Raw genomic sequence first — 24888 nt, 5'->3', positions numbered from 1 at the left:
TGTGCTAGAAAGGAGTGCAACTGATTGAGATTGGCAAGAGAAAGCGGCAGGAGTTCAAGAAGAAAGTGCAGGTTATAAAACAAGCCAAATAGGAATTAAGGTAAGCGAGTATCAGCAAACTTCAAGGAGAATAGGAAATTGTTTTATGGGTGTTTAATAATGTGGTAAAAGAGAAGAAACGGGAACATCGATGAAGGAACAGATGGGGAAGAGTTAAGGGTCTGATATGAGATGATGGAGAGATGAAGTGAGAATCCTGAAGCGCTGTTGAATGTGTCTGATGATGTGGTGGCTCATGTGGGATGTTTTGGACGTGGAAGTTTGCAAAGTGAGAGAGTCACAGAAAGTGGTTTGGTGAAAAGAGAATATTTAAAGACTAACGTGAGATGAAGTGCGACAAAGCGACTGAGGGGGGGAATGCGATTTCAATTTAATTCATTAAGAAATGAGGTGATGTTGCTGTTGACTGGCTACTTAGGATATTCAGCGTATGTGTGGATCATGGGGAGGTATCTCAGGAGGGGTGGCATGCCTGGGGAGGAACAATGTGGTTGCAGGATAGCAGAGAACGTCTGAATAAAGTGTTTGCTTTAAAGAGTGTGTGAGTGGCGCTCATTACTTCGAAAAAGCGTATGATAGAGTTGAGAGATTACTCTTTCTCTCTCTCTCTCTCTCTCTCTCTCTCTCTCTCTCTCTCTATATATATATATATATATATATATATATATATATATATATATATATATATATATATATATATATATATATATATATATATATATATATATATATATATATATATATATATACACGTAACCTATACCAACAGTGAGAAGTTAAATACACTGACTTATGAGAGTGACGATGGAGGTCGTGCACTGCTGCTAGGATGGCTGGGTGGAGTATACTGACCTGCGATGCTGTACAGCACTGGAGACCCCACTACCTACTATCCTACAATGGGATAAGGTACTGACCTACGACACTGTCGATAGAGGCCGTCCTGCTGCACGTGAGGAAGTCGTTGTAGAAACTCACCATCACAAGTCCCCCGTTCGTTGCCTGTAAGACACGGAAACTGACGTGAACATCTGAGTATTTCCGTCCGGTTATGTGGAGGTCATTGCCTCGTACAGGTCAGGTCACACTGCTCTGTACTGGTGGTGTCTCCCTTCTCTCGTGGACAGACCAACGTTACCTAGATCGTCGTCCTGTAGTGGGAGTGATGTCGTTCTGTAGTGGGTGATGTCGTTCTGTAGTGGGAGTGATGTTCTGTAGTGGGAGTGATGTCGTTCTGTAGTGGGAGTGATGTGGTTCTGTAGCGGGAGTGATGTCGTTCTGTAGCGGGAGTGATGTCGTTCTGTAGTGGGAGTGATGTCGTTCTGTAGCGGGAGTGATGTCGTTCTGTAGTGGGAGTGATGTCGTTCTGTAGCGGGAGTGATGTCGTTCTGTAGTGGGAGTGATGTCGTCCTGTAGTGGGAGTGATGTCGTCCTGTAGTGGGAGTGATGTCGTTCTGTAGTGGGAGTGATGTCGTTCTGTAGTGGGAGTGATGTCGTTCTGTAGTGGGAGTGATGTCGTTCTGTAGTGGGAGTGATGTCGTTCTGTAGTGGGAGTGATGTCGTTCTGTAGTGGGAGTGATGTCGTTCTGTAGTGGGAGTGATGTCGTCCTGTAGTGGGAGTGATGTCGTTCTGTAGTGGGAGTGATGTCGTTCTGTAGTGGGAGTGATGTCGTTCTGTAGTGGAAGTGATGTCGTTCTGTAGCATGAGTGATGTCGTTCTGTAGTGGGAGTGATGTCGTTCTGTAGTGGAAGTGATGTCGTTCTGTAGCATGAGTGATGTCGTTCTGTAGTGGGAGTGATGTCGTTCTGTAGTGGGAGTGATGTCGTTCTGTAGTAGGAGTCATGTCGTTCTGTAGTGGGAGTGATGTCGTTCTGTAGTGGGAGTGATGTCGTTCTGTAGTGGGAGTGATGTCGTTCTGTAGTGGGAGTCATGTCGTTCTGTAGTGGGAGTGATGTCGTTCTGTAGCAGGAGTCATGTCGTTCTGTAGTGGGAGTGATGTCGTTTGGTAGTGGGAGTGATGTCGTTCTGTAGTGGGAGTGATGTCGTCCTGTAGTGGGAGTGATGTCGTTCTGTAGTGGGAGTGATGTCGTTCTGTAGTGGGAGTGATGTCGTTCTGTAGTAGGAGTGATGTCGTTCTGTAGTGGGAGTGATGTCGTTCTGTAGTGGGAGTGATGTCGTTCTGTAGTGGGAGTGATGTCGTTCTGTAGTAGGAGTCATGTCGTTCTGTAGTGGGAGTGATGTCGTCCTGTAGTGGGAGTGATGTCGTTCTGTAGTGGGAGTGATGTCGTTCTGTAGTGGGAGTGATGTCGTTCTGTAGTGGGAGTCATGTCGTTCTGTAGTGGGAGTGATGTCGTTCTGTAGCAGGAGTCATGTCGTTCTGTAGTGGGAGTGATGTCGTTCTGTAGTGGAAGTGATGTCGTTTGGTAGTGGGAGTGATGTCGTCCTGTAGTGGGAGTGATGTCGTTCTGTAGTGGGAGTGATGTCGTCCTGTAGTGGGAGTGATGTCGTTCTGTAGTGGGAGTGATGTCGTTCTGTAGTGGGAGTCATGTCGTTCTGTAGTGGGAGTGATGTCGTTCTGTAGTGGGAGTGATGTCGTTCTGTAGTGGGAGTGATGTCGTTCTGTAGTGGGAGTGATGTCGTTCTGTAGTAGGAGTCATGTCGTTCTGTAGTGGGAGTGATGTCGTCCTGTAGTGGGAGTGATGTCGTTCTGTAGTGGGAGTGATGTCGTTCTGTAGTGGGAGTCATGTCGTTCTGTAGTGGGAGTGATGTCGTTCTGTAGCAGGAGTCATGTCGTTCTGTAGTGGGAGTGATGTCGTTTGGTAGTGGGAGTGATGTCGTTCTGTAGTGGGAGTGATGTCGTCCTGTAGTGGGAGTGATGTCGTTCTGTAGTGGGAGTGATGTCGTTCTGTAGTGGGAGTGATGTCGTTCTGTAGTGGGAGTGATGTCGTTCTGTAGTGGGAGTGATGTCGTACTGTAGCCGGAGTGATGTCGTTTGGTAGTGGGAGTGATGTCGTTCTGTAGTGGGAGTGATGTCGTTCTGTAGTGGGAGTGATGTCGTTCTGTAGTGGGAGTGATGTCGTACTGTAGCCGGAGTCATGTCGTTTGGTAGTGGGAGTGATGTCGTTCTGTAGTGGGAGTGATGTCGTTCTGTAGTGGGAGTGATGTCGTTCTGTAGTGGGAGTGATGTCGTACTGTAGCATGAGTGATGTCGTTCTGTAGTGGGAGGCAAACCTTTAAGTAGCCATGTCGCGGGTCTCCGTCCTTCAGCTGGAGGGTCAGATGCTCATTTCTGGACCGTAAGCGTTTATTACGACGCTCCGACACACAGTCTTCATCAGTGAACTAACAAACAGAGGAACATTACAGGCTATATATACACTCGGCTGCCCGCCCGCCCGCCCGACGTCCCTGCCTTCGCCAACATTCTGCTTCGTCTCCGGTTCTCGTTGACCAATACGGCGGCTCCCCTCGCCAAATCAACGAATCCAGATCGACTCCTTGCCTCCTTATATCTTGGTGTACATGGCTTCCAACGATCTTCTAAAGTCTATACTGAATCCCTTGTAAATTTCTTAGGCTGTCTCCCACACCACAAGTTATGTCTTCTGAAAGTGATGCAAAATAACAAATAATCGATCTGGATTCGTGAACTGGACGAGGGCAGCCGAGGAACTGGTCACTAAGGACTGGATATGAAGCACAAGTTGGCGGAGGCAGAGACGTCCAGAGGACTCCTGAGTTGGTATATATAGCCTGTAATGTTCCTCTGTGTGGCAGTCGCTTGATAAAGACTGTCTCTCGACACGTTTGAATTAACACTCGCCTTCCATTTACCTCCTCATCAACTCCACATCTCTCTCTCTCTCTCTCTCTCTCTCTCTCTCTCTCTCTCTCTCTCTCTCTCTCTCTGTCTCTCTCTCTATCTAGATAGATAGATAGATAGATAGAATTGCACTTTATTCGTGTGTGTGTATATATATATATATATATATATATATATATATATATATATATATATATATATATATATATATATATATATATATATATATATATATTCATTGATATGATGATCACACTAACCCGTGTATTCAGATTATTCAATTCAACATGTAATTTTTCTATACATGCATCACTACATGTTTCACGGAGACAGTCTGCCTCATCAAGTGCAAACAATTCATCAAGTTTCTCAATCCCAACACCACCACGCGAGTTCCGTCTTATTAGTGCCATGCTGGAGGATACAAGACGGAGCCTGTGTGGTGGTGTTCGGATTCAAAAACTTTATCATGTGTTTGCACGTGACGAGGTGGATTGTCTCCGTGAAACATGTAGTAATGCATGTATAGAAAAATTTTATGTTAAATAGACTTATCTGAACTCATGAACTGTGACTTCACTAACTGGCACCAGATTTAGACAAGAAAAAGAATCACTCATCTTTCCTACACAAACAATTCATCTGCTTCAATTCAACTATGCCTCACCTGCATAGTCTTACAATATCTTAAAGGAAAATATAACAAAACTGCAAACCACACAAAATAGTACACTGGCTGCCCAACAACTATAAACATTCAAGAGCTTCACAATGAGACTAATATCCTCCTACTACAGTCCCACCTCAACATGCTGGGCATTCATTTCTATGCAGCAGGACTAGAACCTTCCCATCCAGACCACTTTACAACCAACCAACAAGCGCCAGGTGAAAATAAAAGTTTAACCCTGCCTCACACCTCGGTAACCTCCACTCACAGATCTCCAACGCCCATCGTATATAACTCTAGCAAAACACATACACACTGAAATAACCCAACAAACACTAAACAACCGACCTTTCAACTCAGTCTTAAACTGCAGTCCACCAGACATATACACTCATCACAATTCACACTCCCTAGACAAGCACGAGTCACACTCTCTCGTCCACACTCTGGACATCATCTACAAACACTGTTTCAATATATGCCAAGGCCCTTCATACCCACGATACAGCTACCATGAAGAAGACACTGAGCACTAACTAATCGATTGTTCTGCACTTTCTGCTCACTGACGCTCACACACCATCACGTCTTATGACGTGATCCCAACCGCTGGACGTGGCCAGCTTCCTGAGCGCTGTAGGAGCCTCATAAAGAGAAGAAGACTACTGAAAAGTAAGTACATGTAAGTTTTACTTTAACTCCGCCTGCTCGAGGTTACCCCGTCAGCGAAAATTCAGTTTTAGCGAGGCTGTATTATAGTCAGAGAGAATACGGTCTTTCTGGAATGCTTCTCACGAAAGAGTCCATCCTATCCCTGCTACTGACCGTTGCGCAGCCTAGGAGCTGCAGGAGCCCTTGGTGAAAGGAGTCCTGGAAAACATCAGGACCCTCTCAGAAATGAGTCTTGATGGATATTTTATATATATATATATATATATATATATATATATATATATATATATATATATATATATATATATATATATATATATATATATATATATATATATGTATATATATATATATATATATATATATATATATACATATATATATTATATATATATATGTGTATATATATATATATATATATATATATATATATATATATATATATATATATATATATATATATATATATATATATATATATATATGTATGTATGTGTATGTATATATTATCCCTGGGGATAGGGGAGAAAGAATATTTCCCACGTATTCCCTGCGTGTCGTAGAAGGCGACTAAAAGGGAAGGGAGCGGGGGGCTGGAAATCCTCCCCTCTCGTTTTTTTTTTTTTTTTTTTTTTTTTTTTAATTTTCCAAAACAAGGAACAGAGAAGGGGGCCAGGTGAAGATATTCCCTCAAAAGCCCAGTCCTCTGTTCTTAACGCTACCTCGCTATCGCGGGAAATGGCGAATAGTATGAAAAAAAAAAAAAAATATATCTATATATATATATATATATATATATATATATATATATATATATATATATATATATATACATATATATATATATATATATATATATATATATATATATATATATATATATATATATATATATATATATATATATGGATCAGGTGTTTGCTTTGAAGAATGTATGTGAGAAATACTTAGAAAAGCAAATGGATTTGTATGTAGCATTTATGGATCTGGAGAAGGCATATGATAGAGTTGATAGAGATGCTCTGTGGAAGGTATTAAGAATATATGGTGTGGGAGGCAAGTTGTTAGAAGCAGTGAAAAGTTTTTATCGGGGATGTAAGGCATGTGTACGTGTAGGAAGAGAGGAAAGTGATTGGTTCTCAGTGAATGTAGGTTTGCGGCAGGGGTGTGTGATGTCTCCATGGTTGTTTAATTTGTTTATGGATGGGGTTGTTAGGAAGGTGAATGCAAGAGTTTTGGAAAGAGGGGCAAGTATGAAGTCTGTTGGGGATGAGAGAGCTTGGGAAGTGAGTCAGTTGTTGTTCGCTGATGATACAGCGCTGGTGGCTGATTCATGTGAGAAACTGCAGAAGCTGGTGACTGAGTTTGGTAAAGTGTGTGAAAGAAGAAAGTTAAGAGTAAATGTGAATAAGAGCAAGGTTATTAGGTACAGTAGGGTTGAGGGTCAAGTCAATTGGGAGGTGAGTTTGAATGGAGAAAAACTGGAGGAAGTGAAGTGTTTTAGATATCTGGGAGTGGATCTGGCAGCGGATGGAAACATGGAAGCGGAAGTAGATCATAGGGTGGGGGAGGGGGCGAAAATTCTGGGAGCCTTGAAGAATGTGTGGAAGTCGAGAACATTATCTCGGAAAGCAAAAATGGGTATGTTTGAAGGAATAGTGGTTCCAACAATGTTGTATGGTTGCGAGGCGTGGACTATGGATAGAGTTGTGCGCAGGAGGATGGATGTGCTGGAAATGAGATGTTTGAGGACAATGTGTGGTGTGAGGTGGTTTGATCGAGTAAGTAACGTAAGGGTAAGAGAGATGTGTGGAAATAAAAAGAGCGTGGTTGAGAGAGCAGAAGAGGGTGTTTTGAAATGGTTTGGTCACATGGAGAGAATGAGTGAGGAAAGATTGACCAAGAGGACATATGTGTCGGAGGTGGAGGGAACGAGGAGAAGAGGGAGACCAAATTGGAGGTGGAAAGATGGAGTGAAAAAGATTTTGTGTGATCGGGGCCTGAACATGCAGGAGGGTGAAAGGAGGGCAAGGAATAGAGTGAATTGGAGCGATGTGGTATACCGGGGTTGACGTGCTGTCAGTGGATTGAATCAAGGCATGTGAAGCGTCTGGGGTAAACCATGGAAAGCTGTGTAGGTATGTATATTTGCGTGTGTGGACGTATGTATATACATGTGTATGGGGGTGGGTTGGGCCATTTCTTTCATCTGTTTCCTTGCGCTACCTCGCAAACGCGGGAGACAGCGACAAAGCAAAAAAAAAAAAATATATATATATATAAAAGCACACACTTTCATAGAACACATAATGCTCCCCTTGACTGGAGGATTCCAACCTCTACCTCTTATGTGTGAGCTGTGGACGGTGACGATCAAGCAATCAAGCCAAAGATAGAAAATTGACTTTTCAATTACTAGTAATCGAATACCCTTCCTCTCACGTGAGTGGGTCAGTTCCCGTCAGGCTCTTACACAAGTGGGGTCGATGGTGTTATAGTCATGCAAGACGGAGTGAGGAGGAAGCCAAAAAGAATAGCTCTGTTGTCAGGAGAGACAGGTATAGGTGCACATCGGAACGAAAAACACGAAGGGAATTAACATGAGTTGATGCTTAATGTATTTTAAGCCAAAGCCCAGGAAGCCCATCAGTGGATAAAAAGAAAACGTTGTTCACATTTTCTTTGATATAACGTAACATTTTCTCTCATAGATAACATATCTGCAATGATTTCGCACGAAGATCAAAGATAAAGATGTTGAATACGAGTCTAACGAAGGGAATCCTTCCAGGTTCCTTGCCCGAACGGCGTCAGAATGGAAATGGCTGAACAATGGATCGGCAGAGGCGATAACCTGGGAAGGAGATGGGAGATATGCATCCGATTTACACTCAGTAGAACTGCACGATCACGTGAGGCTGTGTGGTATCTAACCCGGTGGTAAATGGAATTGAGATAGTCAGAGATAGTTCAGTATTTCATGGACATGATGAAGTCACGATGAACGTAGAGTTTCCTTTGGCCCGCGAGAGGATAACACGCTGAACGTAGACCTTCAGAATTCTGAGCTGGCAGCTCTTACATCCTGGCTTACAGAGTTCTTAAAGTCCTCATCCCATTTGCCACAGAGTATGCGCTGTGAGGCTTGCTATGCCGCTTGTCATTATAGCCAAGACAAGAGACAGCCTGGGTCTTGCTGATGACCTGTGATATGCTCTGAGTGTGGCAAAGTCTTGCATTTCAAAGCATATCAGAAAGATATTTTAGCCATCACACGTATTGCCTGTCAAGTATTTATTCTTACTAATATAAGGTTAATGGCTCCAAGGTATAAAATTATTCATCTTTTCTATGCCAAAATATTTCTAAAAAGAAATGAGATTATGATAGAATTCATTATTCTTTGTAAACTTTTCATGTTCGTCAATTAGAAAGGAGAGTGAGGGGGTGCAATTACGGTTTTATGGGCTAGCTCAAGGAATAACGCTATCAATAGGGTTGAATACCACTTAACTTCGGAAAGGCGACAGAAAAGGAATTCCCGTACGTTTGTCCAGTCAGTACCATCAAGATGACAATACGGGCCTTTCCAGAGGGAGGCGAGAAGAGGAGGTGCGGCTGATGACGACACATTTGCAAGACTTTAGGTAAACGAGCGAATCGTGGGTGAGATTGCGTGGCGATGGCGCGAAGAATCAGAGGAGAAATAAAACAGATTCAGACTGTTGGAGGAGAGTGGGTCGTGACGGTCTGGAATATAGGGGATGTGCTCGGTAATTTGCTCAGGAGAATTATGAGCAGAAAACATTTGGGGCTTCGATCCTTACGCCATCTTTGTGGGAAGACTTTAACCATTCCTCTATGACCACGACGGAATCTCCTACAGAAGACAGCTCAACCTGAGGATGAAAGAGGATGTCACAGCCTCGTAGCACGAACGTAGACAACCGAAGAATATTGGAAAAAAAGTTTGTGAAGAGTCAGAGAGAGCCGTAGGTGCTACACAGACGAACCTTAAACCAGGTGATGTCGAAGTCTCGAGAGTCAAGACCCTCGGGGCTTGCAACAGGTGTAGTGCTGTTGCAGTAAACATAGAGACTTTCCCTCTCGAGTTGTACTTAAATTTTAAAGCCAAAGACGAACAGAAGTTGAACGTAAGCAACACTAGACATATGAGCCTCTGAGATAAGAAAGATATCGGGAAAGGTGTTATAACTAGATGAAGTTCGACAGAAGAAAGGTTCTAAAAAGAAAAAAAAAAAAAAGACCGTGGATACTTTGGTGAAAAATTGAAAAAAAGTGTTAGGTTTGTGAGAAGAGAAAATGTTTTGGGTAGGGTGGGGATTACAGCTGGCTGGACCCTCCTTCTCGCTAAAAGATGAGACTGGAGGCAGGAGGAACTATGAGAATTATTCACGTCCCAGGACGCCTGGGAGAAGAGGCCATAACCTTGTTGAACTACTACATTTTTGTACTCAGATGTTTGAAATGAAAGAGACAAGAGAGGGACGGAGAGAGAGAAAGATTGTGAAGATAGGAAGTAGAAGTGAGTGGAGTCGGTGCATGAAGGGAGAAGATACTAAGTCTAGTTCAGCGACTTAGTTATTATAATGAGACAAAGTAAGAACAACATTTCTGACAAGGAGGATGTAAGATGATCCCGGGCGTCCATTTAACATCTGCAGAGTTCTTTTCCCCACAGTTGAGGCAGTCTGGTCAGAACCAACCACGCCCATCGTGGCTGCCACACCAAATACTAATTTCATAACAACAACCAACAATGAACCACAGACAACGTTTGCACGAACAAGTGGCTCTAACTCAGCCAGGAGACAGATCAGCCGACTGAAGCGCACTACTTTATAGCTTCATTAATTAGTAGGAAGAAATGACATTCACTCTCGAATGATAAAGGATTTTCCACAGTAAAGTAAGAGAACTTAATTCCGACAAGAGCAGCAGCGTCAGCAAGCAACCGTCTTTCCCTAAAGCATATCGTCGAGATGGTCATCCTTATGAAGTAGGTCAAAAAGACAGATTACAACAAGGATGCTTATCTTCTAATCAGCTTAGTGACCGACTAAGCTGATTATTACTTACCTACGATTAATCAATGCACGCGCACGATCATCAGGACATATGATAAGACTTGAGGAGGGAAGATGTTCAAGAGTGTGTGCGAAAACTGTTGACATCAGTGTGAGTTATAGGGTGATTGCTTACCAGGGAGCTGAGGATGTCATCGGGAACGTTCCTCTCTATGGCACAGAGGGCGCGGGCGGCCGAGTGGGAGAAGATAACAGGAGCGCGGGTGGTAGCCAGCACGTCCAGGGCTGTGTGACTGGAGGAGTGCGACAAGTCCACCATCATCCCCAGCCGGTTCATCTCCAGGATCAGCTCCTGCAGGAGGAGGGAGCCAAGTCTGCTGGTGTAGTTAGGCAGAAATTAGTGGTGGAAGGTTCGACATGTATTATGGAGGGGCAGATCTCAGCGGTAGGGACTAATAATTAATGACTGATGAAATTTCCAGAAATTACCGAAAAAAATAGTGGTTTTGGCAGCATTGGAGGCGGTCTTATCAGATGAAATAAAGACGAGCGTTAGGATGAGATGGAGGAATAGCTGATCTGGCGGAAGTGGAATTAGGAGCACGATGGAAATCTCATCAGGTGGAAATGGGGAGACTAAATTTCTCCTTGTGGGGACACTGCGGGAAATGTGAATAAAAAGAGGAATAGATTTACTAAATCATAGAATGAATATCCCTTTGCATTTACACGTTACACGTAAATTCGTCTACCAAACTTGCTTAGTAAAGCAAAGGGCTCAAGGAAAATGTCAATTACCATGAACATGACGTAATGTGACAGAATTCATAAGCTGAAAAAAAAGACTCTGCACAGATTCTAACACCTTCAAAACTTAGTCATTCAAAATTACTCGTGTGTTATAGCCAAACTAGAGGTACCATATTCCTCCCTATTCATATTATGGACTTACTGCATGAACTGCAGTAAGGATGTGTCACAACAGTAACGAAGTATCATGGGCATGAAATGTTTACTGTTCTTTCCTGATGACGCCATTTTCATCATCTTTCTTCTTTAGATCACAGACAGTTTTCCCTCGTTGTCTGAACAGAAGATAGCTTAAAACAGACTAGTGATGAAACTAAATCATTACGAAGTTCTAAGTGATTATATTCTTTTTTTCAGTGTTAGTTTTATCTAATTCTCGACCAGGAATATAGATCGGACATCCAGAGGTACACAAACCAGGTTGTTCTGTGAGGTTCATTGTGTCAAATATATTGTCTCATATTCTAAAGAACTTTTTTCATTTTTCAAAAAAAAAAAAAAAGAATGGGCATTAGGAATACCGTGGCAAGTTTTAATCAGGTTTACTTATTCACTAACGTACCTTAAAGGAAACCACTGATATCATTATCATTTCATAATGAAGGGACCAAGGGGAAGCGGAGAGACCAAGGACGAGAAGAAAAGATGGAGTAAAATATGTCTTGAGTAATCGGGATCAGAACATGCAGGAGGATGTGTGGCGTGCATGGGATAGAGTGCATTGGAGCGATGTGGTATCGAGCGGGCGACGTTTGGCAATGAACTGAACCAACGAATAGGAAGTGGTAAGGGGTTACCAGATAAAGATCTGTTGGGCTTAGCTGTGGATAGGGGGCTCTGGTTTCGATGGATTATATATGGCAGCTGAGGAGTGAATGTGAGCAAATGGGGCCCATTCTTCGTGTGTTCCTTCCGCTACCTCGATGCACGGTAAACAGCGAATAAGTATATATATATATATATATATATATATATATATATATATACGAATAAAGTGCATATGAACGCGCACCTTCATAGAACATACAAACCTCCAACAGCCAGGATCGAACCCGGGACCCCTGTGCCACAGGCGGGAATGCTACCGCAAGGCTATGGGCCTGGCTAATAGTAAATAACTATTCGAATACTATGTACTCGAATACCCTTCGTCTCACATTGGTGAGCAAGGGGTTCTACACCTGTTCTTTCCCAACAGGCGCACATAGCCAGCAAATAGCATTTTACCGAACCTAATTGTACAACGCGGAGGTATATGAATAAGGAATAAAGTGCATATGAACGCGCACCCTCATAGAACATACAAACCTCCAACAGCCAGGATCGAACCCGGGACCCCTGTTTATATATTGTATTTCAAATACAGATACACACAATATATCGTTTTACCTGTTTTCTTATGTCTTATCAAACACTTCCACTTACCCTGTTTGCATACGAAACACTACTACACCTGCAGGTATTTAGTGCAACAGTGTGTGTATCCATTCGACTTTCCCTGTAGGAGAGAGCAGTATAGGTGAACGTACCCTAACGTGAATTGCAGTATTGTACAACACGATGTTGGTTAACAAGTTATTCCTTACATTACGATGGCGAGAACATGTGTGCATACCAACACGGCACTTGCCCTCACTCATATAGATAGATACAACATGATATTCTTTGCATTACGTTGGTGAAAACAGATGTGCATACCAATACGGCACTTTCCCTTTACTGTGATTGATAAACATGTTGGTGTCTGGATACCGTATATAACTTCCCCTTGCAGTATGGCACGGTGTAACTAAATATACCACAGATTGTTTTCATCCAGGAAACAGTATGACAAAGCGACTGGAACGTCGGTGATTCTGTTCACAAAAGCTGTATATAATCCAAACCAGCTTTACCTTAGTGTGACGTGGCGGCTAGAGGAGTGCAGCTCGCATTGTTTTAGCTGAACGTAGATGGTGGTGATAGCTTACCGGTGTCTGACTTACCTTGCCGTAGCTGGTGAGGCCTCGAGCGTTGGGCTCCACCTCAGCGTCGACCTCTGAACACTCCGCCCTGAGGGATGAGAGACCTGCCTCTTTACTCTCCACACTTACGTATAACATGGGCTTCTAATGTTAACCCTAATCCCAGCCTCTAACAATGGCCGATGTCTCTATAACGACCCTTGATCCTATTTTTAACCAGTTCTCATACATTCAACACAGTCTAATTTGCATTTGCTCAGGCTTGAATTCAAGGTTTGAACTCATCCGTCCGTCCACTTCTCTTAACACTCGCCAGGATCTTAACATTCGTCAGGACCTTAACCCTTGTCAGCAATCTCTTCTATCTTTATGGGTGTCCCGCGGAGCTCAGGAAGCCATCCACGTCCACTGGTCCGAACAATAGGTCATAAGTGTATAGTCATGTTGTGGGTGTGTGTGATGTACGGGGGAGTAAGTGAGTATTAAGTGTTCGGTGTCTCTGCTCTGGTGGTGTCATCATGGGCATGAGGAGTCATGAGATGTGAGGAATCGGTGTTTGTCCGGAGCGCAGACGGGAGGGTGGGACTAACGTTTGTTTGAGGAGTCTGGATTCAGACGGCGGTACGTCTGGTGAGATGGTAATTACGTCTGAGTTAGGAGGGCGCTTGTTTACTGCTTGTCGGGTCATTTCAGTGTGTATGTCATTTGTCAGTGTTATGTATTTTGGGAATGACGGGACGTGGGTGTGTCTGTGAGTAGAAGTTGCTGAAGTGTGAGGCAGGGGTAAGCAGTTTATTTATCTACTTGAGTGTTGGTGTTATGAAGTGATGTGGGAAGGAGAGGTGGTAGTGACTCTTACAGAGAACTGAGCGTCGACCATGTTGAGGATGGGTTGTGATGAGATCTTTGGTTCACTGTGGAGGTGTTTAGTGTTTGCAGTTTGCTAGGCAGCCTGTCATCGTTCCAAGTTCTCTTATTTCTGTAGTGGCTCACTTTTTCTTATTTATGCTTTTGAGGCGGTGAAAGACCAGGCAGGTGAAGCATATCTTAAAGTGGAGGGGATAAATGATTTGTAAAGGATGTGGAGGAATTCATCTTCTTGCTCAACTCATAGCAATCCGAGGGCATTTAGTTGTGTTTATATATATATATATATATATATATATATATATATATATATATATATATATATATATATATATATATATATATATATATATGTGTGTGTGTGTGTGTGTGTGTGTGTGTGTGTGTGTGTGTGTTGCAAGTGTATGTAATACAACAGCGCCTCACTAGATGTATGGAGTATCTGTGTAAATTAAATGCAGAAAGAATAGTTTTGCCACAATAAGTTAGTTATGATAACGAGGCATGGAAGAAGGAGCTACCGATAATCTATGAACATTAGAAACCTTATACCACCACTAGTGTAGAAGACACGGGAAAACTAAAGAAGAGTGAAACTGGAGAGTTTTATGTCTTTTTCTACGAAGGTAATTGATCAGATAATGAACTGCTTTGGCTAACATTAGGGCAATTGTAGTACACAAGATTCTAAAGAAGTCGGAGAACAGATGAGCAAGGTCGCAAGTCCATGATACTGTATGTAGCACCATTTAATGAAAGAAAGACAAACGTGCTAACCTGATACCAGGCGAGTCCACACACTTTGACCACAGAAAGTCACAGATACGAGTGTCTATTTAAAATGAAACGCAACACCTCAGTTGAGTTCCCAAGCTCTGTGACTAACTCTTGTGCTCTGTATTTATTTCCTTAACCTTCTCTTCACCTCAACACTCCCGAAAGCCTTCCTGCAATTCCTCCCAAGGTCTTCATCACCTGAAGCCCCTCCCTCCCGTCAAGAACCAAGAAAGGTATTCATGGCTTTGTCTCCAGCCTGGGCGTCCGAGGGAGGGAAAGTGTTATTAAGCAGATGAAGACGATGAGAATATGTTAAGAAGCCAGAAGGTTTCTGCAGTCTAAGATGGCTTATATAGATGATAAATAATCTTAAGATAACTTTTCTTCACAGAACTGGTGTGGAGCAGAGACGAAGTTAATGTAAAATATGCTTAAAAATATAACCTAAGCTAGTAAGATTGCGATAATCTGAAGGATAAAGAAAAAGATAAAAAGAGTTGCTCTTCGGGGAAACACAAATCTTGCAAAGAGACGTTTAAGACATGAGAGAAAAAAAAATAGGGAAATCCAGAATATATTCTGCCAAAAGCGAATGTTGACATTACGAAAAAGAAACCGAAGAATGAATGTGGAGAAAACTGAAGGAATGAATGTGGAGAAAACTGGGAAAAACTTATACAGGATTTGAAAGGAAACAAGAATATCGTATATGGTTAAAGTTCATTGTTATTCAGGAGTAATGGTTACATCTGTAAGATGATATTAGAGTAATTACTGACCCCAGAATGATAAACGAGGCACGGGACTCAAAGTATTAAATTCCTCATGAATATAGAGCATCGAGGGGAACAGAAGAGGTAAAATGGAAGAGGATGATGACGATAGCGAAGCAACAGCAATATATGGTAGTCATGTTAAACAATGACGAATGGTAACGCCTCGACAATTGATGACTGTTGGAGAATTACTGAAGGAAACAAGTGAAAAATGCTAAAATCTCTTGAGTAATCAAACAGAATAAAAAAAAATAATGGAGAAGTTAATTAGACCAATGTATGAGAAGGCAGGAGATACATTAAAAAGTGGTATATTTGAGAAATAAATTATGAACCATATTTGACAAATACTCTGATAGGATAATCCAACGAAGATTTTTCCGCCAGCAGACGGGCCACGGGAGTGCGTCATTCGTTTAAAACTCTATTATATAAACTTGAGACACAGCGTTAGACTCGCTCCCATGAGAAATAACGAGGAAGAGCTTAAAGGAATTTTTGGGGGGGTCACAGGAAGACTGATCAACACTGTCAGAGGCGCGTGGCACGCATGTATCATGTCGTGACAAAGTATGATCACGTATCTGGTGTAGTGAAGTATGAAGGTATTTCATCACGACTATAAATCTTGACATGGGTGGATAAAATGATGAAGAAAGATGAAAGGAACAGTTAAAAAAAGAAAAAAAATCTTACATACATTGGCCTACCCAGACGACATGTGCCACTGGGTACATTCGAAGTAATAAGTACAGACAACATTGACTGGAGAAGAGACCTCACCAGGAGCAGGTGATCAGTGAACTAAAGTTACACAGAAGTAACGACACAAAGACAGACAAGACGAAGACGTGAGTGTAAGCGTTTATAAAGACTGCAACACCGCAAGGTAGGAAGGAGAATTGATATCTGAAGACTAAAATCTCTGAAGAATTTAAGAAAATTAGAAATTTAAAGTGAAAAAAAATGTCCAGTAAAACAAGCAGATTACTGGCTCCTCCTGGACAAGATTGTACTGTATTCGCCTCGCCAAAGGTGATCTTTGGTCAGTCACTTGGGTACCAGCATACAGGCGAAGTACGATGACACCTTTACAAATCAATTCCTCCATGGTTACCTCGGAGCATCTTTCTAAGAAAGAGGCCTAGTGCTACGCATGACCTCTTTCTAAAGCCTCCTACAGCCTAGAGCTGTCCTACTTCAAGAAGCAGGATAATCTATATTTATTTTTTTTTTTTTTGCTTTGTCGCTGTCTCCCGCGTTTGCGAGGTAGCGCAAGGAAACAGACGAAAGAAATGGCCCAACCCACCCCCATACACATGTATATACATACGTCCACACACGCAAATATACATACCTACACAGCCCTCCATGGTTTACCCCAGACGCTTCACATGCCTTGATTCAATCCACTGACAGCACGTCAACCCCGGTATACCACATCGCTCCAATTCACTCTATTCCTTGCCCTCCTTTCACCCTCCTGCATGTTCAGGCCCCGATCGCCCTCCTTTCACCCTCCTGCATGTTCAGGCCCCGATCACACAAAATCTTTTTCACTCCATCTTTCCACCTCCTTGGTCTCCCTCTTCTCGTTCCCTCCACCTCCGACACATATATCCTCTTGGTCAATCTTTCCTCACTCATTCTCTCCATGTGACCAAACCATTTCAAAACACCCTCTTCTGCTCTCTCAACCACGCTCTTTTTATTTCCACGCATCTCTCTTACCCTTACGTTACTTACTCGATCAAACCACCTCACACCACACATTGTCCTCAAACATCTCATTTCCAGCACATCCATCCTCCTGCGCACAACTCTATCCATAGTCCACGCCTCGCAACCATACAACATTGTTGGAACCACTATTCCTTCAAACATACCCACTTTTGCTTTCCGAGATAATGTTCTCGACTTCCACACATTCTTCAAGGCTCCCAGAATATTCGCCCCCTCCCCCACCCTATGATCCACTTCCGCTTCCATGGTTCCATCCGCTGCCAGATCCACTCCCAGATATCTAAAACACTTCACTTCCTCCAGTTTTTCTCCATTCAAACTCACCTCCCAATTGAATTGACCCTCAACCCTACTGTACCTAATAACCTTGCTCTTATTCACATTCACTCTTAACTTTCTTCTTTCACACACTTTACCAAACTCAGTCACCAGCTTCTACAGTTTCTCACATGAATCAGCCACCAGCGCTGTATCATCAGCGAACAACAACTGACTCACTTCCCAAGCTCTCTCATCCCCAACAGACTTCATACTTGCCCCTCTTTCCAAAACTCTTACATTCATCTCCCTAACAACCCCATTCATAAACAAATTAAACAACCATGGAGACATCACACACCCCTGCCGCAAACCAACATTCACTGAGAACCAATCACTTTCCTCTCTTCCTACACGTACACATGCCTTACATCCTCGATAAAAACTTTTCACTGCTTCTAACAACTTGCCTCCCACACCATATATTCTTTACCTTCCACAGAGCATCTCTTTCAACTCTATCATATGCCTTCTCCAGATCCATGAATGCTACATACAAATCCATTTGCTTTTCTAAGTATTTCTCACATACATTTTTCAAGGCAAACACCTGGTCCACATATCTTCTACCACTTCTCAAATCACACTGCTCTTCCCCAAACCGATGCTCTGTACATGCCTTCACCCTCTCAATCAATACCCTCCCATATAATTTCCCAGGGATACTCAACAAACATATACCTCTGTTATTTGAGCACTCACTCTTATCCCCTTTGCCTTTGTACAATGGCACTATGCAAGCATTCCGTCAATCCTCAGGCACCTCACCATGAGTCATACATACATTAAATAACCTTACCAACCAGTCAACAATACAGTTACACTCTTTTTTCATAAATTCCACTGCAATACCATCCAAACCCGTTGCCTTGCCGGCTTTCATCTTCCGCAAAGCTTTTACTACCTCTTCTCTGTTTACCAAATCATTCTCCCTAACCCTCTCACTTTGCACACCACCTCGACCAAAACACCCTGTATCTGCCACTCTATCATCAAACACATTCAACAAACCTTCAAAATAATCAATCCATCTCCTTCTCACATCCCCATTACTTGTTATCACCTCCCCATTGGCTCCTTCACTGATGTTCCCATTTTTCCCTTGTCTTACGCACTTTATTTACCTCCTTCCAAGACATCTCTTTATTCTCCCTAAAATTTAATGATACTCTCTCACCCCAACTCACATTTGTCCTCTTTTTTGCCTCTTGCACCTTTCTCTTGACCTCCTGCCTCTTTCTTTTATACATCTCCGTCATTTGCATTATTTCCCTGCAAAAATCGTCCAACTGCCTCTCTCTTCTCTTTCACTAGCAATCTTACTTCTTCATATCACCACTCACTACCCTCTCTAAACTGCCCACCTCCCACCAGTTGATATATATATATATATATATATATATATATATATATATATATATATATATATATATATATATATATATATATATATATATATATATATATATATATATATATATATATATATATATATATATATATATATATATATATATATATGCATTACTTGTATCACCTTATCTTATACATATATCTATGTATGTTTGGTTATTTATATATGAATAAGAGCGCCTTTCCGTCTCGTTTCTGTATCCTGTCATCAGATATGAGAATGTCGCAAAAAAGCAGATACAATGGAGCACCAAAAATAATGCTGTGTAACCAAATCACACACTGAGGACTTGTCTTTGTTTGAGATTCTTATCATACGTACCAGATACCTTCAAATTATCACTGGGGACACATTGCGCCGTTAGAAAGACTTTAATATATTATGGGAAGTTTTATGGTCCTCTGGAGATTGAACTGTATTCTGTACATCTAAAGTACATCCCGGTGATCTACGTTTACCTGGAACACTGTATCACACCCATGGCGCATATAAAGTACGTCTGATGTGGGGTTCTATAGCATTTATTGCCCACGACTCCGCTCTCAGCGGCGGAGGGGCGGTACCTCCTGCCTCGGGCGGGTTTTTAGTCAATTTGAAAGTCGCCGTTTTCTATTTAGCCAAGTACTACAGACGGTGTCGACAACTAGTTACGGTTTGACACAATTACAGTTATCAGCTCACTGTTGATTGCTATTTTGTTACAAGTACTTTTATTTCGGAAAAAAAGGAGATGTAAAGATAATCAACGCGTAACCAAATTATGATAATTGATAATTACACATAAACCGACTGACTGCAATGATGAGCAGAATACTGCCGCATTTCTCTCTTTCGTGGATCTGACCGAGAGATGTATTTTTTCCTGCTGCACCGTAACCTTGTGTGAACTTTATCCATCCTCCTCGAAAATTGAGAAAGCAGCTGCTCATCCAGCGTGTTATGAGAGTAGCTCCAGGAGGAGAATCTTCAAGACTTTGAAATATTACAGAAAAGACTGAGCATATACATTAGGTTTGAGGATTGATGACGCAATAAGTTGATATGAGCAAGTGTTGGAGATGCCACTGAGAGACAGGGGAGTAGAAGATGTTCTGCTGGAGGGACGTGAGAGAAGAGGAAAACAAGAGATGTGACACTGACGACGGGAGAGGCATAACGCCAAACACTTTAGGCATGGATGGAAAGCCCATAAGGGCAACACTTTAAACGTAATGAGACTCAAAGACTGTAAGGTGAAGTGGCTGGGGAATCTTAAGCAGATCCCAACAACCGTAAGTTGATTTTAATGGGTGTAAGCTGACCTGACATCCTCTACCCTGCGACTACAGTTTTCACTGATGCTATATGGCTGTGTGACGCCCTGTGGCGTATCAAGGGAGTTAGCACCATGTTTAAGATCTGGAACACAAATGAAAACGTAAGAATAAAAGGAAAAAGAATCTGTTCAGTAATTCCTGTGGGTGCACGTACAGCTCGGAGTTCCAACGTCAGGGAATTCGTTCGAAAATTCATTGAAATTCTTTGACTTTTGTTTATTCTGTAAACACGCGGGTTACAGAATAAACGTTGACTTTAGTTTATCATAAATACGGCCAAGATACTTCAGAAATCTTTCATTTGGCACCCAGTCCGTGTACGTAACGTATACCATTTTACTGACTGAGTTGAATTTACAAGACATAATGAGGTACCAGGAAAAGGAAAATACGTGCATGAATTAAGCTGAGAGACTTACCATGGCGTGTGACACTTGTGGGTCAGCGTGACATACCGGACACCCAGGTCATAGAGCGCCCGTAGCACACCCATGCTGCTCCCCAGGCCGTGGCCACCCTCCACACCAAGCAGGCTGGCCACACGACCACAACCAAATTCTGCCTCGATCTCTGCCCGTACACAGATATCAAATGTTATTATACATCTTAGTGTTACTAACTACACTGTAGTGAATTTTTCCTATCTATCTATTGATCTCTCTCTCTCTCTCTCTCTCTCTCTCTCTCTCTCTCTCTATATATATATATATATATATATATATATATATATATATATATATATATATATATATATATATTTAGAGAGAGAGAGAGAGAGAGAGAGAGAGAGAGAGAGAGAGAGAGAGAGAGAGAGAGAGAGAGAGAGAGAGAGAGGGGGGGGGGGAAACAATGAAAAAAGAAAAACAACCATTATGGTGATGATCAATTAAGGTGACCATGACGACCCATAAGCCATGGTTTAAGTCACCCTCTTGATGAGAACATTAACGACCCAACTAGGCCAATGGACTGCCAAGCATACTGTGACCACTCACTTCCTGTAGGGTTAGAAAAACCCGCGAATATTCTTACATTTAATATCTAAGTCCACTGACAGCATTAGAAATAATGTGGCATGCATCGCTAATGGTAACTAAAACACACTAATTCACAAATGTAAGGGAAATTTTTGTTAATACACCGAAACTGAAGTTTCGCTCGAAACAAGCAATACACTGCAACTCCTGCCGCACATCATAATACCGACTTTGTTCTTCTCAAAATCTGATGTTAAAAGTTCATTTAAGGAAGCATCAGCTGTTTTACACATGTCTTTGAATTATAACCTTAGCTGTAGAGACGACCACTTGCACGGGAATCCGGGCGTGAGGGAGCCCTTACTTAGCGGCGGGTCATGTCCTTCCGGGTCAATTCGGTCTGTAGGTGCACGGGAGTCCGGTCGTGCGGCAGTCCATGCTCAGCGACGACCCACTCTCCCTAGGTCAAGTCAGCCCGCATGTGCACTATTCACATGCAGCGCGGTGCACATGGCTCACGTCCTAGGTATAGCTTACCGCTTCCGTCCGCACACAATTGCGATTCTCTCAAGGCCTTTGCTGGCGCTCGCTCACTACTGTTGCTTAACCTGTAATGTTGACGCTCGACCCCCTGTTGTTGCCCGCTTGGAAGTGAAGTTATCAGTGTCTCCTGTAGACATAGTAGCGGCCCATTACCCTCACAGGGGGACGAGCCTTGCACATTTTAGAAAGACATCCTGTGTAACAGAGCAAGGTATGGCTTACCGGGATTCATGGTAGATGTTAGTGTTTATGCCCTCAGAGTTGGACAAATTGTCTTTGTGGTGGATGAACACTCACTGACCCCACTGATCCTCGTCTCTGTTCTGTGTAATTTAGGATGCCATTTGCTGTATTACCAAGGCAATCAGTTCAGTTTCCTTGATTAATGACTCAACTGCTTCACTTTTTTTTACTTTTCCACACTCGATACATTTGCCTCGCCACTTTAATCATCACTTGAACACTAAGAATACTACAATTTAAAGCTTATTTCATCTTACAGGGGACTTCCTATGGACGATACCAGGTCTCGTAAGTTTAACACTTTTACTGCTAACTTACAGCAAAAGAACTTAAACACTGCGTCACTTGTTATTCTTATAATATGGAGTTATATTTACTACTAATTGAACAACTTTACAAGAATATCCTTAATTGGTGATGACTAGATGGGTGAGTGAAGCGTGGGATGACCACGTGATACGACGGTTCATAACCCTGGAAACAAAGGCCGAACTGAGGTCAGCCTGCTGTTTGCACACCGCACACAAGCTCCCTGTCTCGCAGCCTGTTCCCTCGTTAGATACATATATTTATTCATATTTTATTATACTCAATGTATACACATATACATACTCATACTTGCTGCCTTCATCCATTCTTGTCGCCACCCCACCACACATGAAATATCATAACCCCCCCTCCCCCTTCCAGCGAGGTAGCGCCTGGAAAAGACAAAAAAAGGCCACGTTCGTTCACACTCAGTCTCTAGAAGTCATGTGTAATGCACCGAAACCACAGCTCCCTTTCCACATCCAGGCCCCACAGACCTTTTCATGGTTTACCCCAGATGCTTCACATTCCCTGGATCAATCCATTGACAGCACGTTGACCCCGGTATACCACATCGTTCCAATTCGCTTCCTTGCACGCCTTTCACCCTCCTGTATGTTCAGGCCACGATCATTCAAAATCTTTTTCACTCCATCCTTCCACCTCAAATTTCGTCTCCCGGTCCTCCGTGTTCCCTCCACCTCTGATACATATATCCTCTCTGTCAATCTCTCCTCATTCATTCCCTCCATGTGTCCAAACCATTTCAACTCACCCTTTTCTGCTCTCTCAACCACACATATTTTATCTCCACACATATCCCTCATTCTTTCCTTATTCACTCGATATATACATATATATATATATATATATATATATATATATATATATATATATATATATATATATATATATATATATATATATATATATATATATATATATCTTGCTCGCCGTTTCTAGCGTACAGAAGCAGCGCCAGGAACAAAGAAAGGTTTCGTTTGCTCACATCCACTCTCTATCTGTTATGTACAGTACACTGAGGCCACAACCAAGGATCATAGACCTTTCTGTGATTTCCCCCGACCGTTTCACATGCCCTAGTTCAGTCCATTAAGAGGAAGTCACCCTTTCTAGAACGCATTACTCCAATTCACTTTAACTCGCTCACGCTGCACACCCTACGACATGTCAAAGCCACAACCCCCTCAAAGCATCTTTCACTGTATCCTTCCAAATACAGTTCGGCCTCTCCAGTCTCCTAGGCTCCACATCTGACACGTAAACCCTCTTTGTCATCCTTTCCATTCGTCAAAGCCATTTCAAGAAACCCTCTTCAACTCTCTCAAACATACTCTTATTATCATCACACCTCTGTCATGTCTCACCCAATCATCCTCTCCCACCACGTACAATATTGTCACCCAGTATTTGCCATCCAGCACATCAGTCGTCTCCGCACTTTTTGATCTTGTTGCACGCAGCTGAGCACCTTCCACGCACCTTACGGGTAATTTCAGCTTCCTCAGTGTAGATTCGACGAAGGATGCGTTTTCAAAATGAGTGAATAACTTGGGGGTTGATGCCCTCAACGAGTGTAAACTTCCTGCAGGACATAGCCAAGATCAGAACAACTTACATCTTGATAGGAACCTAGAAAGGTATGTTTCATCAGGATCCAGATGTTTGTTGGCTCACAGCTGGGTCATATATTGCGTAGCAGCTGCGCAAAGAAAATGATGATGCAAATTTCACAAGTACTTTTTGAACACGATTTTTTTTCCATTGAAGTTATGTGTGCAATATAAAAACCTGGGAGTGCTTCATAGCATTGCTTCACTCTCTGCACTGTAAACCACACTTTTTAAGATGTTGGTGAGATCATTCCAAACTGTAGAACAACAAGTATACAGACAAAACGGAATGTGAGATTTCTTAAGATCATTCTTTCACGTGGTAGGAAGAGGAAAGTGATTGGTTCTCAGTGAATGTAGGTTTGCGGCAGGGGTGTGTGATGTCTCCATGGTTGTTTAATTTGTTTATGGATGGGTTTGTTAGGGAGGTGAATGCAAGAGTTTTCGAAAGAGAAGCAATTATGCAGTCTGTTGGGGATGAGAGAGCTTGGGAAGTGAGTCAGTTGTTGTTCGCTGATGATACAGCGCTGGTGGCTGATTCATGTGAGAAACTGCAGAAGCTGGTGACTGAGTTTGGTAAAGTGTGTGAAAGAAGAAAGTTAAGAGTAAATGTGAATACGAGCAAGGTTATTAGGTACAGTAGGGTTGAGGGTCAAGTCAATTGGGAGGTAAGTTTGAATGGGGAAAAACTGGAGGAAGTAAAGTGTTTTAGATAACTGGGAGTGGATCTGGCAGTGGATGGAACCATGGAAGCGGAAGTGAATCGTAGGGTGGGGGAGGGGGCGAAAATTCTGGGAGCCTTGAAGAATGTGTGGAAGTCGAGAACATTATCTCGGAAAGCAAAAATGGGTATGTTTGAAGGAATAGTGGTTCCAACAATGTTGTATGGTTGCGAGGCGTGGGCTATGGATAGAGTAGTGCGC

General features: G+C 42.4%; 1 protein-coding gene across 2 annotated transcripts in view; it reads right to left on the bottom strand.

Moving 5' to 3' along the window:
* Nucleotides 1-24888, bottom strand: part of LOC139761938 (dipeptidase 1-like) — an 83054-nt gene that overhangs the window by 11528 nt on the left and 46638 nt on the right. For both annotated transcript variants that reach the window (XM_071686630.1, XM_071686631.1), the window contains exons 5-8: nt 20679-20829; nt 13070-13136; nt 10450-10626; nt 978-1062 (exon numbers count right to left, since the gene is read on the bottom strand). In XM_071686630.1, coding sequence (XP_071542731.1) covers nt 978-1062; nt 10450-10626; nt 13070-13136; nt 20679-20829 — 480 coding nt within the window. The remainder of the gene's footprint in view (nt 1-977; nt 1063-10449; nt 10627-13069; nt 13137-20678; nt 20830-24888) is intronic.

This window comes from Panulirus ornatus, chromosome 42, assembly GCF_036320965.1.
Source record: "Panulirus ornatus isolate Po-2019 chromosome 42, ASM3632096v1, whole genome shotgun sequence".
NCBI lineage: Eukaryota > Metazoa > Arthropoda > Malacostraca > Decapoda > Palinuridae > Panulirus > Panulirus ornatus.
The sequence above is the reverse complement of the archived record's forward strand: the minus strand, read 5'-3'. Positions and strand labels throughout refer to the sequence as shown.